The sequence below is a fragment of the Humulus lupulus genome, chromosome 8, assembly GCF_963169125.1.
Source record: "Humulus lupulus chromosome 8, drHumLupu1.1, whole genome shotgun sequence".
Classification (NCBI taxonomy): domain Eukaryota; kingdom Viridiplantae; phylum Streptophyta; class Magnoliopsida; order Rosales; family Cannabaceae; genus Humulus; species Humulus lupulus.
In genome coordinates this window covers 23,063,547-23,079,309 of record NC_084800.1, presented here as the reverse complement: position 1 = coordinate 23,079,309, position 15,763 = coordinate 23,063,547, and the positions used below count along the sequence as shown (strand labels likewise).

The 15,763-nt window shown below is 35.6% G+C and overlaps 2 protein-coding genes across 6 annotated transcripts; one reads left to right on the top strand and one right to left on the bottom strand.

Annotated features, from left to right (window-relative positions):
• The first annotated feature begins 4,655 nt into the window (after window positions 1–4,655).
• Window positions 4,656–8,092, top strand: LOC133796346 (uncharacterized). Of its 5 annotated transcripts, none has more exons than XM_062233816.1 (3): window positions 4,656–4,758; window positions 6,501–7,650; window positions 7,806–8,092. In XM_062233816.1, exon 2 carries the CDS (start codon window positions 6,535–6,537, stop codon window positions 7,636–7,638), a length of 1,104 nt encoding a protein of 367 aa, XP_062089800.1. In that variant the 5' UTR covers window positions 4,656–4,758; window positions 6,501–6,534; the 3' UTR covers window positions 7,639–7,650; window positions 7,806–8,092. The 5 variants fall into 5 exon arrangements, 4 of the variants coding, with proteins under 4 accessions (XP_062089800.1, XP_062089803.1, XP_062089802.1 ...); XM_062233819.1 differs by having other exon boundaries at window positions 4,680–4,758; window positions 6,745–7,650; XM_062233818.1 differs by lacking the exon at window positions 4,656–4,758 and adding an exon at window positions 4,768–5,621 and having other exon boundaries at window positions 6,745–7,650.
• Window positions 8,093–8,613: 521 nt separating this feature from the next.
• LOC133796345 (periodic tryptophan protein 2) lies at window positions 8,614–12,387 on the bottom strand. Its single transcript, XM_062233815.1, has 7 exons — window positions 11,030–12,387; window positions 10,653–10,904; window positions 10,468–10,560; window positions 9,929–10,300; window positions 9,490–9,834; window positions 9,145–9,372; window positions 8,614–9,045 (listed from the first exon to the last, which is right to left on the bottom strand). Exons 1-7 carry the CDS (start codon window positions 12,254–12,256, stop codon window positions 8,875–8,877), a joined length of 2,688 nt encoding a protein of 895 aa, XP_062089799.1. The 5' UTR covers window positions 12,257–12,387; the 3' UTR covers window positions 8,614–8,874.
• Between the last annotated feature and the right edge of the window lie 3,376 nt (window positions 12,388–15,763).

Sequence of the window (15,763 nt, the reverse complement as noted above, 5' to 3'; positions counted from 1 at the left end):
TAGCCATGAAAATCTGAGGTTTTTTCCCCATTTATTCTTATCTTCCTTCATCTTCCACTTATTATTTTTCCTCTTTATCTTGCAGGTTTGTTCGCAGCCTGCAAAGATTGGGTCGAGGTTGGCACCCATGGAGATCTAGGTGACCAAGCTAGGGCGGTGGGGACTGAGCTAGGTGGTAGGATATGGTCTGATAAGGTTTGGGGCTTCATCGACGGGACGACACTCGTGGATGTTCGGTTGGTGTTGTTTGACGGTGGCAAGGTGGTGGTGATAGGCATTGGAGTTTGCGAGTAGGTGCTTGTGCTGGTTAGGATTCACATTTTTTCGGTGTTCATCTTTGTGTTTTTTGATTGTTCATTTTTTGGGTGTTGGTCTCTAATTGTTCATGGAGAATGAACATCTTTTGGGTGGTGGTTGGTGTAACGCCCTGGTTACCCCAGAACAGTTACGGTGAACCGGAAATTTGACCCGCTACCCGAGTCCTTTGGTTAAAAACGTGATCTAGTGTTATTATCAGGTTAAGGTGAAAACCAGTAAAAGGAAAGGGTACTTTTCATTAAGTAAATAAACTGCTCATGAGCCTTTCAAAATGTTTACAAATAGTTCGTAATACAAAAGAGTCGCTACAGTCCCAAATTTACAGACTCCGCCGGCCTAAGCGGCAAAAATAGGGTAAACCCCTAGTCCCTCTGAGAACTCCTTGACCGTGGCGGTCAAGCGGCCATGTATGTACATCACACCGCCCAAGCTCTCCACTCAGGGTTGGCCAAGTTTTTCCTTCCCTTTACCTGCACCACATAGCACCCATGAGCTGAGGCCCAGCAAGAAAACACAATATAGCATGATATAATATCAACAATAATCATAGTAATTCCTTCAGGGCTATCAGTCCAACAAATAGGTGACAATAGCCAAAAGTCACAATAATGAGCATCGCTCCCTCTAGCCATGTGACGATAGGGTCACCAGGGCTTAATCGATAAGTGTTTCATTCATAAGTTCGTTTAGGACAGGTGCAAGGTGATTAGTCACCAACATAACCTTCTTCACGACTCTAGAGTCGAAACTATGGACAACGTCCCTTAGCCTTGTGACAAACGGTCACCGGGGTCATATACCTTGGCTATAATCATCTGGTCGTAGACCAGGCAAGCGCTTATAAGTTCTTCGACCCTAGGGCCGGTCTAGCATTAATGCCATAGAGCCATCCAATGCATGATTCTCGACTTTAGAGTCGGTCCGTGACTAGTCAGTGTCTTAAACAGATAATTAGCGTTCAATAGCATTTAATATGCAATCCATGTCCACATATATCAACCAGCATGCCTCAAATATCAAACCATGCATGCCATATATCTATACAGGGTGCAAGTGTATTCATACACTGTTTTCTTACCTCTGGTTCGAGTGAGAAAAGTTATACGAACGACCCCTGAGAACGATCAACCTTTAGATTCCTCAATGGTCACCTAGTCATAACCAAATTATAGGATTCATCAATAAAAATGATAACTGAGGGTTCCCAAACCAAATCCCAGCCCCCGAGACCTCAAATACTACCCAACCGGGTGCTAGGTCCAACCCCGAGGCCTATGGTTTGAATCCCTAAGCTAAAAACCTCATTTTAGCAAAATTGGCCTTAAGGGCCGTGGCCCCCCTTTGCTGCGCCGCGGCGCGCCCCCAAACAGAGAGCCTCCCCATCTGCCAGACGCTAAGGGCCGCGACGCTCCCTTGCTGCGCCGCGGCGCTCAGCCCAGAACGGCTAAGTCGGCCACACGAACCAGTTTTTCAACCCTGTGTTTTCCCTCTCAAACCAGACCTTCAATCCCTCTCTAAACCTCTTCCAAACATATAATTGAACCCCCAAACAACACCCTTATCTCACTTACACCAAACCCCAATCAAACTAACACCAAAACCCCCTTTGATTCACACCTTCCACATCAAAACTCATGATTTAAAAGCTAAAACGAAAACAGAGCTTAACTTGAGTTCAATGATCAAAGCTTACCTTAAAACCTGTTTTGAACCTCCCACACAAGCAGAACTTAGTCTACTAACTCAGCCTTGAAGTTTTCCCTAGCTTGAATCCACACCTAAAGCTCAAAACCTCAAATGAGAAATGAAGAGGATGATGTACGGGAAAGGAAAATGAGTGTGCCTCTGCTTTGTTCTATTTTTATTCTACAGCCTTCAGCCATTTAAAACAAGTATATCCACCCCTAAAATGACCAAAATACCCTTATGCCATCCAAAGCCTCTTAAACCAACTCAAGGGCAAAATTGGTACTTCTAGCTTAACCCGTTAATCGTAATTAACGCTTCCCAATTCCCGCTAATCTCAATATCCTCAAACACCAATATTTCATATCCCGTTACCCTAAAATCCTCGGTAACGCTATAACCATTAATATCACCCCGAGACTCACCCCGAGCCCTGAGCTCAAACCTGTTATGACCAAACCGATAATCATGTTTAAAGATCGTCTCATGTCGAAATACTCGAACCAATCCACATTATAATGTGGTCTCACAATATATCATTATCATACAAACAAATATTCAATTATACCCTCAACGGGCCAAATTACCATAATACCCCTGTAAACAAATGTGGACTCACATGCATGCATTTAACATCATATTATAATATAATTCTCATACACATGCATAAACACACTTAATGGCATAATTAAACAGTTATGGCCCTCCCAGCCTACTAATCCAGCCATTAACCATAATAGGGAATCCGGGGCATTACAGTTGGTATTTGGTTTTAAACATTTTTGTGTTTGTTTTTATTTGAGTGTTGAGTTTTTGCCTATAAAAAATGTCTTATTGGTTGGAAATCTAGATTGTGCATGAGATCAGTGTTTTATTAAAAGAATATAAATTTGTGTTTTGTTTTCTTCATTATAATTTTAGTCTTTTTAACTTTTAAATTATTTTTAAAATACATCTAACTAATTTATATAAAATAAATCCTAATTAATAATTTTTTAAAATAAATAATTAATGAATTACGACATGAACAAACAAGAAATAGTAACGTGACTCCACGATGGTACATAACGAAAAAAAAATGAATTGAGATAGTGGATATACTAACAAAATGGTAGTGTGGGAGATATTACACCAAAAATAAAGATTGGGGTTTGAGTATAGCAAAATATAAACATACAAGGGTGTTGCTACTAATAACTCAAATTTTGTTGTAAATTTAATATTTCGTTTGTAAAACCAACATGATGAAGACTTAACGTAGTAATTTTTAAGTCTTGATGTAATATAATTACTAAATAATGTTTAGTTTTTTATATGATTTTTTATTTTGCATATTTTTTTATTTATTAATCTCTTTAATATTAAAATTCAAGATAAAAGATAAAAACCGATTAAAATAACTGATTCAATCCAATTTGATTGGATGCCTATTTCCAATATCCAACTTTTAATTGGATTGGATTTGTTAGAGGTAAAAATGTTGATCGGATAGAATAAGTACCCTTGCTTATAAGAAAAAATTTGGGCAAAATTATAATGGTGCACGCTTTTGTACACTACTATAGTGAGTCGTTCATGTAACATAACTTGTACACATGTATAAAAATATACAATTCACCATGGTAGTGTATAAAAAACGTGCACTATTGCAGTCGTGCTCTATAAAATTATATGTATTAAAATTAAAAATTAAGAAAAAAAAAGACGATGTACCCATTTGACACAATTTATCGATTTATTTTCAAGAAAATTGATTCATTTTCATTCAATTCCATTAACCATTTGTATTCGTCTATCATTTATCTTTGAATTAGATGAGATATTTTAGAGTCACTCATTTTGGGGACAAATGATTTTCATACTTTATCATTTTTTCATTAACACAAATAATACTTCAACTTATTAAAATCATTGGCATAAAAAAAATCATAAATACATTATTAAACCATAAAAAAACCTATTTTGTACACAACATTCTAAAACTGTGCATTATAAATTTAAGTTTCAAATTAAGATATTAAGTGCAAAAGCTATTATAGGTTGGAGTTTTTTTTTTGGCAAATTACCATAATTAGTATTGAAAAGTTTTAATATGATAAATTATTAAATCTGTAAGTTCAATAAAACAGAGTAATAACTAAATGTTTTTTTTTTGACAAGATGGTTTAACATAATTTTCCCAAATTAAAAATGGATTTTTCATAAATATAGCTTTTAAGCTATTGTTGTGCAAAAATATGAGGATTATACTTTTTTTAATTTATATGAAAAAAATTATTAAAGAAAAAAAAAAAGTATGAGAACACAATTGCTTGCTAACTAAATATGAGAAACTTGATGAAGAGTAAAACTATGACATAAAATAATTTTTATAAAAAATATAAGAAACTAAACCCATAAAAATAAAAAATTCTTAGAAAAAACCACTTTTTGAAGAAAAAAAAAAGGCCATATTTTTACAAAATTTATTAAAAAAACCCATCAATTAAAAAATACAAAAATGCATTTTTCTAAATAGGCAAAAAAAAGGGCTCGGCTGGGCTTGTTTTTGAATTGGGTCAAACGTTTGGGCCTGAAAATACAACTGGAACATTTTGGACTTTCACTCTTCACTCGAATGTCACGTGGAAGACGGTGGTGTTATATATATATATGAAATCTGGACCCGGTCAGGCGTCACACGTCTGGTTCTGTCCGTCTCCTTCATTTGTCTTATTTTTCTAGAAGTTTCCCTCATCATCAAAAGTCTCTCCGGTAAACCCATCTTCTTTCTCCCCTTTTTTAATTCACCACCAATGTTATGATGGATCCTATCAGTTCCAATTCGAAAATCCAAGAAAAAATCATTTATTTATCGTTTTAATTTTTGTTGATAACCTTTGTTTATATATATTAAAAATAAATGATTTGTTATGAATTTTAGAATATAGTTTCACATGGTTCATAATTTTCACTGTGATTTTCGTAAGGGGTGCTTGTGATTCACGTTAGATGCTAAGACGTATGTGATTAGGTTAGCTGGATTAGTTTTGTAAATAATCTCTGTAGTATATACCTAAATTTTCTGGCTTGCAAGGTTTGTCAATTGTAAAAAAAAAAAAAAAAAAACTGGATTTTTTTTTTAAATGGAATAATTTAGGGAAAGGAATTAATTGAAAAATTATGTTCTATCATTTTATGACTATATGAGCTGGAAAGCGTCAATAACAAACTGAACGAGATAAGAATTTCCCTAGAATTCTCAGTCTTAGAATCTAGATGGGCGTAAGTTTCTGAATTTGTAAGTGTCATTTCTTAGATAAGATTAAAAGAAGATTGTTCTGGATTTCAGTTTTTTAGTACAAGTTATAGAAATGGATTGCTTTAATCTCCAATATGTACACTTAATCTTATGGAACTGTGGCATATGCTTTGGATTCAATATATATAATGCATGGTTCTGAGTTTTCTAATCATCTCTGTAGAATTGATAGCTATAATATAATTACATTTGTTGTATACATGGAGGTATAATCACTTTCGGTGTTGGAGAAACAAGGTATGAGGCTACTTGAAAATCTCGGATGAGCATTTAGTAAATTTAGCAAGACCATGGTGATATGAAGTTTTTGAGTTAGGTATAACTATCTCAAACCCAGATAGGATACTTGTTACTGTTGCGTTCTGTTTAGTTTCTGTTGTATTCTTATAGTTTGCTTGGCCGTTTGAGAGTTAGTAGAGAAGTGTTGGTTGTTATTTGAGGTTTATAAATACGTGTTGAAAAGAGTTGAGCCATAGAACAATGTGGTTGTGTTGGTAAAGGGGAGCTTCTTGAATCAACTCAATGTATCATTATTTGATTTGGTCTAAGACCAGTTCTTTGCTAATGTAAGAAAGAGGAGTTTCAGTCATTTTTGTGTTTTGTGAGATAGGATACCTAGAAAGCAACCACCATTCACTCAAATAGTTGAGCGACTGGCAGCCAGTATAGATTCATTCTTCTCACCTGGTCCAACTTCACAACCATTCTTGGGTTGGTCAGAAGTCAGTCTTGTTTGGTAAGACGGAATTGGATGTAGAGGGTGCTCAAAAATATCCTAACACAATCAAGGGCCTAGCTTTGTTTTTGCATTGTTTGAGTTTTTAGTTTACACAAGGCAATGACAAAGTGTTTTTCAATGTGTGAGTTTGTTTATTGTTAGGCTCGTTTGATATCAATTGAGATTGCCCAAGAGTGTTCTATATTCTGTATTTTGTGACTTAATAATGGCAGTGATACACTAGCACAAATGCATGCATCATGCTCGCTCACAAACACAAAAGCACACTTTCACTTTCTGTGTTTCTGGTTAAATTCTTGTTTTGTTGAATCTGTGCATTGTGATCCTTCCTTCTCTTTGTTTCCGTATTTACTGTTTGCTTACTCATAATCACTGTATTTATTTAAAGACTTGTTTCTAACTTGTTATGTTTTAATGCCTCATGATGGATGTCATGCTTTGAAATGCCAAAAACAGAGTTTAGTATTCTGGTGGTATCTTAATATAAAAAATGCCAAAGGTTAGAAGAGTACGGTCCTTGTCTTTTGATCAATCTAGGGCATCTCCTTACCCTTGTGCATCTAAGGATGATAAACCATGCAATTTTAGTAGTCCATTGGGATCTGTCGATGATATGAAAGAATGGGAAGATGCTAGGTGCCCTATATGCATGGAACACCCACATAATGCTGTGCTTTTAAAATGTTCATCTCATGAGCAGGGCTGCCGGCCTTACATGTGCAATACGAGCTACCGGCACTCAAACTGCCTTGACCAGTTTTGTAAGTCATCTGAGCCTTACTCTTCAACAGCATTGCTGCAAGAAATTCCTCTCACAAGCAATGCCTCTCGCAGAATAAGTGAAGAACCATCACTCCCTGGGTTAACCAGGCCTTGTGGGAGCCTTATGCATGGAAAGCTGGTCTGCCCTCTTTGTCGAGGAGATGTCTATGGCTATATTGTAATACTGCCTGCTCGTCAGTTCATGAACACCAAAGTTAGAAGTTGCTCTTCCGAGACTTGTGATTTTACTGGAACCTACACTGAACTTAGGAAACATGCGAGATCTGAACACCCTTTTGTGCGGCCATCAGAGGTGGATCCAACACGGCAGCGCGATTGGAGAAGGTTGGAATGGGAAAGAGATTTGGAGGATGTCCTTAGCTTAGTACAACCAGGGTTTGCAGAAGAGAGTAGTTTTGAAGACCCATCAGATGATGTTGATTCTTGGATGACTTCTTTTTTTGCTAATATGTTTCGTTCTATTGAGATCGTGCTTGTTACCCGTTTTATGAATGCTTCACGAGATAGAGAGCAGTCCCATCATAGAAGATTAGATAGAATGCCAAGGTTACATCATGATGGTAGTACTAGCTCTGGCACTAGACGGAGCAATAATTTTCATGAGAGTAATCTCCATGCCAGACGACTGCGATGGCGCACACCACAACCAAACTATGAGGTGGAAACTATTCCGGACACCCATTCAAACTATGGGGCTGGAACTAATCCTTTCACTCGAAGGAGCAATCATTCTGTTCAAGATAGAGCACCTCATGGGCGACGACTTCATTGGCGGAATCAGAGATGGTCAAGCTACAATAACCAGTGGTGATTGCAGCACATTGTGAGTTACTTGGCTCGTAATTTAGAGCCACCTTGGCTTATAGCTGTAAGCTATAGATGTAGACATGTACTATGTTAATTATGTAGTTTATTGAAGTTGTTGTCAGGGTTGTGTATCCTTGGGGTAATTGTAACATTTGTTTTCTGTTTTTTCAGATGTTGCGGATAAAGTTCAAATGTGGGTTAAAATGGCTGAAGGGTTTGGGACGTCCCATTGTTAAGTTGCAATAATACATTATATTGAGGGCTTTTGGGATTGTATTTCAACCTTTCTAGTTCACCTTTTCGATCTTTGTCAAAACTAATGGCTTTTTATTTGTTCCTGTGATCAAGGGAACTTTTTTTATTTATTATGGCAATTTGAAAGTGAGAAGTGTGTGGCTACTGGCATTCAAAATAACTGATGTATTTTTTTTAATGTTCTATTTTATTTTATTTTTTCACCCCGCTCGTTGTCGTTTGACGAAGAAGAAATAATAAAGATAAGTAAATCATCTATAAAAAAAAGTTCTTTCGAAAGAAGTTGTAATTCAAGATCGAACATACTATATAATACTAGTGGAGTGGCTGTACATATTTTAATACATGATTGAGTTTTTAGATTTTATAAAAAAAAAATGTCTTTTAATAAAATTCGAGCATAGCTTTTACTAATTTTTAATTTAAGCACACAAAATCAAGTAATATTACGCCAATTTATTTTTTTAATTATTGACGGTAAGTAGGTTCTATTATCCTAAGTAGACATATCTATAGATATATTATATATACACAATTTTCGCTGTAATCGATTATTTTTCTTGATTCTAAATCAAAGATAAAGTAAGCCCTTTGTAAATATCGTGTTATACGTTATTTTCGCAATGCTATCAACTTTTGCTACTCAACTCTAAAAACCTTCATTTGTTGCTTTATCCCTATTCAAACATAATATAATTTATGCACTCGACTTAACAAAATGATCTCAAGGTATCACAAAATATATAGAACAAAAATTTTCCTTGGGTTTTCGTTTTCAATACAACTCTTCTTTGAAATACAGCAAACTGCAAATCGGAGCACCAATGTCATTATAACAAAAATCGCCTGATTCTTTTAGTTAACACACAAGAGACCTCCCTCCATATGGTGATCTCAAGCACCGAGTTCTGCTGCCGTATGAAGCTCGCACAGCCACCGCTGGCAGATATTAAAATGGTTAATGTTTCTCTCTCAATAAAATTATCTATTTGTTGGAGCTCGTAGAACATAAATATCTTAGCATATATTCATTGGAAGAGCAAGTCTCTGCCAAATCCTGATGTATTCTAGTGATTGCTTTCTGTAAGGACTTCAAAGAAGGAAGCAGATTTCGGGAAGTTTGTTGTATAGAGTCACCATGAACTTTACAAAGCTCCTGCCACAAAACAAAAACAACGCTGGTTTTAGTCAGAAACTCGAATACAAGTTATGATCGACCATACAAAAGAAAAAGGATATGAAAAGATATAATTACCTGACACCACCTTAGTATGAATTCTAGATGCGCACAACTTTCTAAGAGATCTGCAAGTGCCTCTATTAATCTCTGCAAATATCTTTGAGGGACTGATGAGGCAATGGCGGGAATATCAACTGGACTCACAGCAAAAATGCTTTTCTTAATTAGACTATCCTCATTTAGACGGAGGCTAATAAGTAGAGCTCTGCTTGGCTGATCTTCATTCAGTGCTGCCTCCACTGCCTATACCACATTGAAACAAAAAGGATGGTCTATAATTCCAAAATACTCAATATTCTCTCATTGGTATATAGTTGTATGTGACAATGATTTGTAGTAGTTCTAGTTTCTGCTAAATACCTCAGGCGTAACGTCTATGTCAAGGTCTGTAGGGTCAAATATGAAAGTATCATCAATTGAATAAACAAGAACACCCTCCGTTGTTGATGCTGCAAAGCTTCGACCAGTGGGTGCAAGTCTTAGACATTTTGTTCGAACAATTGGCCTTCCATGGTTAGGCATGGATCCTGGCAAGTCATAACCTAATTTCCCTCGGGTTTGTTTGTCAACACCTTCTTCCACATCACTATTGTCATCTTCAATAAGATCTAGTGGTCCGGCCTCTGTCATGTTCTTTGAATTTAAGAAATCAAGCACTCCATCCAAAGAGAGGTTATGAGTTATTTGAAACCGTCGAAGCAACACCTACACAACATGGGGTCCAATTAGAATCCATCTATACATATATATTTTCAAATGTAGAATTATTTACAAAGAATGTGTGGGCGTAAACACAAACCTGATCCGCAACATCATACATACAAATGTATTTGCTACATCCCCCAGCTAATATGTAACTCCCATCAGCAGAGTAACATAAGGTTGTGAAGCATTTTCCGGAACTTGAGTTAGCTGCTGATCTACGATCGGTCATAAGACGCCCTCCAGCGATATCCCTGCATCCCTCAATGGTGTACATTAGTATGCCATCAATTGGGTCCCAAAAATGAATTTGCCCATCTAATGTGCTACAAGCCAACTGCCTTCCATCTGGGCGATAAACCACAGTGAGAACATCATGTGTGTGAGTGAATGATTCGACTGCACCTTTTCCCTCAAAAACATCCCATAAACGAACTGTTTTGTCCCATGAAGATGAAGCTAAGACAGCCTACATTGTAAAACACAACATAAAAACTAAGTAAATCATTCAAGCAGGTGTTCAAATAGCAGTGATAAACTTCAAAACAAACATATAACCGAGCTAATTTGGGGAGTGAAGAGCGCACAACATTTGGGAACAAAAGCATTAATAAATAATAGAACTCAGTCACTCACACTTGAAGGAGAGAACATCAATCCATGAACAGGACCTTCATGACCACTAAGAATGTCCAATAAACGTCCAGTCTTCATTGACCATACAAAAATCTGTCATTCGTAAAAAAAAAAAAACAAATAAGCAAACAAAGGCATATGACATCCCAATAATCTCGAGAACTCTCTACCAATTAGAAAAGCACCTCAAACGAATCCAGAGTGCCAGCACATATAACTTCTCCGCTCTGATCCGCTGCCAAAGAAACAAATTGTCTGGCAGAAGGGGTTGTAAACGTTCGAAAATTTCGATAGCGGAATAAGTCCCATGCACGAACAGTTCCGTCCAGAGAAGCACTTAAGAGACAATGGTTATTGCCCATGAAATGAAGAGCAGTGACAGCATTGGTATGCTCGGTAAACGTTACAAAGCAAAAGCCTGAGGAGACGGTCCAAACCTGTATAATATGGGTATGATTAAACAGACTTCGAGTTCAAGTACGTTGTAGAATTAATCGTCTAAGGTCCTAAAGTATAAATAGCAAAAGAAGTAAGAACTTGCAAGTTCTAAATACTCATTTACCTTCACTTTGTTATCATCTGCTCCGGTAGCTAAAAGTTGTGAATCTGGTGAATATGCAAGGCAATTTACATCAAAATAATGCCCCTGCTGCTTCAGTATGTAAGTCTCCGACCGCCACTCCCATACAAGCAACTGTCCTAGCTTCGCACACCCAAAAGTCAACCAATTACCAAGCTCATTAAAAACTGCAGTTGTGATCTTTTCCCTTGATATAGACAACAAGTGAATGCATACAAAATCAGGCATCTGATACAGCCCAAACACGCCATTGGAGAACCCCACAACCACCATATCAAGCCCTCGATGATAGTCGCATGCAGTCAACTTTGATGGGGCCTGACTAAAATTATCCTTTCTTAACAACTCCCATTTCCCTTTCTGCAAATACCCACTCTCCTCACCCAGATGACTACTTTTACCATCATAATCCTCTCTCTTCTTCAAATTACCAGTATCGTCACCTTCTAAATTCCCTTCACTATCCCTATCAGGGGTACCAGGTGAGGGTGGCTCAGAAGCTTCCACTTCCATCTCATCAAATTCAGCTTCATTAGCCTTGAAACCCCAATTAAACATGTAACAATCGCGTGTAATAGTATAAACTTTGCAGACCTTATTGATTTTTTTATCAACACCAAAAAAGACACCCATAACCGTATCTCTATGACCCAAAAACATGAACGGCTTATCCCTAACCTGGCTTGATTTCAATTTCTCCATACAAAACAATCTCGCCGTCAAATCTTTTGACCCAGCAAGCAAATAACTCGAGTCCGGGCTCCAATCCAATGCAGTAACCTTATCATCACAATCAGCAAAAGTCTTGACCAATTCAAAGGGAAAAAATTCCTTTTTAAAGCCAGGAGACCGCCAGATTTGGAGCAACTTACCCGTGGCGACGGCGATATAAGCACCGTTGGGGCTGAATTTGACAGCATTTACAGGGTGTTTGAAGGAAATACGATGGAGCACAACTCGGCGCCGAAGGTTTATGAAGAGGCAACGGCGATTCTCGTCGACGGTCAGGAGGAACACTCCATCGGGCGAGGCAGCAATTCGACATATATTCGAAGATGACTGAACTGGCAAAGTTAGGGTTTGAGATTTAATGAGGTCGATAACAGAGACTCGGTTACCGACGGGGGAGATTAGTTCAGTGTTGTTGGTGAGTATAGCATTGCCTCCTCTGTAAGGAGCTCCAAGAAGATTTTGGAATCTGTAGTTCATTATCTTTCTGGTTATGCAAAAGGAAGAAAAAAGTAGTGAAAACTGAAAAAGACGATTTTTTTTCTCAGCAACCAAACCTTAGCACTAGGGTTTGTGGAGGGTTTAATGGGGAAGGAAGCGGTCAATAAATCAATTTTTCCAGAAAAAAAAATTAAACTATATATGTTGTAATTTGTACCGTACTTGTATGGACATGTGATTTGCCAAAATATTTGTTTGTACTCTATATTTTGTGAAATGATTAAAATAGAACTATAAATTCAATTTTGGTCAATAATTTCTCAACTAAAATTACAAATAATTTACTAAACTAAAAATTTATAATAAAAATAAAATAATTCTACTTAAAAATTATGTTGTTATATTCAATTTTTTTTTATCAAAATTGAGTTTAGGGTTCTATTTTAACTATTTTACAAAAAAAAAAAAAAATACAGAGTCTAAACAGATAATGGGACAAAACATATGTCCAAAAAGGTATAAAGCCTTCTAATTTTAATTTTAAGGTATTCTAAACTTTATATATATAAGACCATATATTTTTTATCTTTCTTATTTCTCACCTACAATTTTAACATGGATCTTGACTATTTTTTATTATAACCTATTCTAAGCAACCAAACATTAACAAATCGTCGTGTTCAAAACTAAGGTGTTTGTAATTTCTGCTTAGATTGAAGTTTAGCTAACTCTTAGGCTTAGGTTGAGTTTGATTTGAATTAGGGGATTTAGCTAACTTTTTAAGGTGTTTGTGCTGCTTTAAGTGTAGTAGAGTTATTGTAATATCCAACATTTTTATTATAAATTAGAGTTTTAATATATAAAATATACAAGTTTACAAATTTAAGAAATAATAATGGAAAAATAGTGTTTAAAATATGATTTTATGTTTTTAATGAGATTAAAGAGAGAGAAACTTGAGTAGTCAAGTATTGGACCCAAATGTCATATAATTTTAATTGGGGATTTTTATAAAATTAAGAAAGTTTTGCTAAAGGGCTTATTTGAAAAGAATTTTAGTATTTTGAGTCCAAGTATAATTTTAAAAATAATAAAAAAAAAGAAAAAAAAAGAAAAGGCTTCAGCCTTTCTTTTTTTACCCGAGTCTTTCTCTCTCTCTCTCTCTCTCCTCTGCGTATTACTGTTGCCGACGACGCAGGAGTACTTTCCGGCCACCATTTTTAGCCACGCGCCGGACCGTTGGATTCAGAGGCCTCCGAACTATCGACCACGCGAGAATCTAGAGCTCACTCGCCGATTAAACGCCTCAACCACTCGATTTAAGTTCGGCCACCCCGCGACTTCAAAGTTGCGATTCGGCCACCTCGGGCATCCGTTTGCCGATCCGTCACCACCATCGTGTTCCTCGTGTTGTGGGCTTCAAAACCCAATAACTTGTTCCTACATCTACCATAGTTGGGTGGGGGGCCCACCACGAGCCACCGCGATCCACCGTAGACCGACGGTCGAAACTTAGTGTTCGGGGTTTTGAAGTACGTTGTGAGTCTCAGAAAATCATCGTTTGACTTGTTGTGGAACCCGATCATTTTGGTATAATTTCTTTGACCTATATATTGTGATTGATTAGAGTGATTGTTATTATGTGTATTTATAGTATATAATTATATATTATTGATATATGGAATATTTTTCTGTAATTATACTGGCTGTCTGGAATTATATATATTTTTGATACAGGTTTTAATTTTTGGAATTGTCCACTTTATAGCCGTTGTGCTGTCCAATTTTCTAGAAAATATTAGATATTAAATAAAGTATAAAAATACATATTTAATTGATTTTATATTAATATGGAAATTATTATGATTAAGTAATTTTAATTATTATTGTTATTATTTTGTTAAGTAAATCAAGAATATAGTTTCATACATATATATATATATATAAAAGTGTGATTTATAGTAAACATGTTATTTAACAATTATTCTTATATATTAATATTTTGTTAATATTTGAATATTAAAATAATATCAATATTAGTTTCTTACAGTTATTGATATTTGTAAGACCAGTGAATTTTGGATAAAGTATATTTATTATATCACTGGAATTGATATTATGACTAATTAATAATAATATAAATATTTATATTTATATTATTATCATTATACTGATTATTACAATTTTATGTTAAAAATATGATTTCTTTTATAAAATGACTATTGGAATATATACATTCATATACGTATTGTTATTGAAGTATTTTGTTATGAATATTGAAAAAAGTTTATTTATAGACGATAATTATTATTATTGTTGGGATTATTATTATTATTATTATTATTATTATTATTATTATTATCATAAGAGTACATTATCTTATGAGCAAGGTTTAAAGCATGGTTTTATATGAAGAGTGATTTGCATTACGTTGATAATAATTATTATTATCATTTATATAGTTTCTGGTATTGTTAATATACACTATCAATAGTGTATATTTACGGATTTGATAGAATTTAATAAATTATGTGTCTTGAATAGGATTTGTATGGATTTAATTGATTGACTCTTGGTAAGCCGTTTTAAAATAAGCTAAGGACCTAAGGTAAGTAAATCTCACCTTTTGTGCTTAAGTGTAAGATGCATGACTACATTGATTGTGTACATCTGATGAGTTAAGTATGGTATGATGATGATGCATATGATAAGTATGTGAAGAATGGTTATATGAACACCATAAGGGTGTTGTGTGATATGTAATTGATGAATTCTGTGATATGTGAAAGATGTCTTACTTGGTTAAGAATGATATGAATTATGTGCAAGTATGTGTTCTTATGTTGATGGATATGTGGATTACTCTATGTTCATGATTTGTTATATGTTATGATATATGAAGCGTTTAAGCTTTTAGGCTGGAAACCTTAGACCTGAGCCATAGCTCTACGTTAAGGTATAACAACGCCACCAACCCAAAGCTTCATGTATTATGACTAAAGATGTTTTGAGTTATATGAGATGTGATACAATGCCTTGATTGAATACCATCAACATGAATCATGAACATGAACATTGGCATTTCGGCATCAGCATGTATGCATGGCATGTACAGTTATGTGATACATTATTATGTGATATAAGACCATGCATATGAATATGAGAAAAGTTATGAAATGCCTTGAAAAGTTTTATGTAAAGTTAAACATTTTAATGACACAAGGCTTAAGCAAAGTGATAATAAGATGTTAAAAAGGGTGCCACTGTTTCGATGAAGCAATCAAGTAAGTTCAGTAAAGAAGACGGAGGTCTATTAAGGCTTATAGTGGCCGTCCACTAGTGTGGGCTAGGTCAGAGTTGACCATTCAGATATGTTTGCCATGTTCCCGTCTTTCTCCTCCATATGTGTAATAAGTATGGCAGCTATGACAACGATGAAATGAGTGTTATGATGAGCCTAGCTGAGATGATGGCTAGCCGGAGGAGAACCCATAGGATTCTATATGATATCTGTTATAAGCCCTGCAGGCATTTGCCGAATCAAAC

Coding starts and splice junctions, on each gene's coding strand:
- LOC133796346 (XM_062233816.1), top strand. CDS start 6,535: ATGCCAAAGGTTAGAAGAGTACGGTCCTTGTCTTTTGATCAATCTAGG.
- LOC133796345 (XM_062233815.1), bottom strand. CDS start 12,256: ATGAACTACAGATTCCAAAATCTTCTTGGAGCTCCTTACAGAGGAGGC. Junction 9,373..9,489: donor ACATAGACGTTACGCCTGAG/GTATTTAGCAGA, acceptor AATGTGGTATAG/GCAGTGGAGGCAGCACTGAA. Junction 9,046..9,144: donor TCATACTAAGGTGGTGTCAG/GTAATTATATCT, acceptor GTTTTGTGGCAG/GAGCTTTGTAAAGTTCATGG.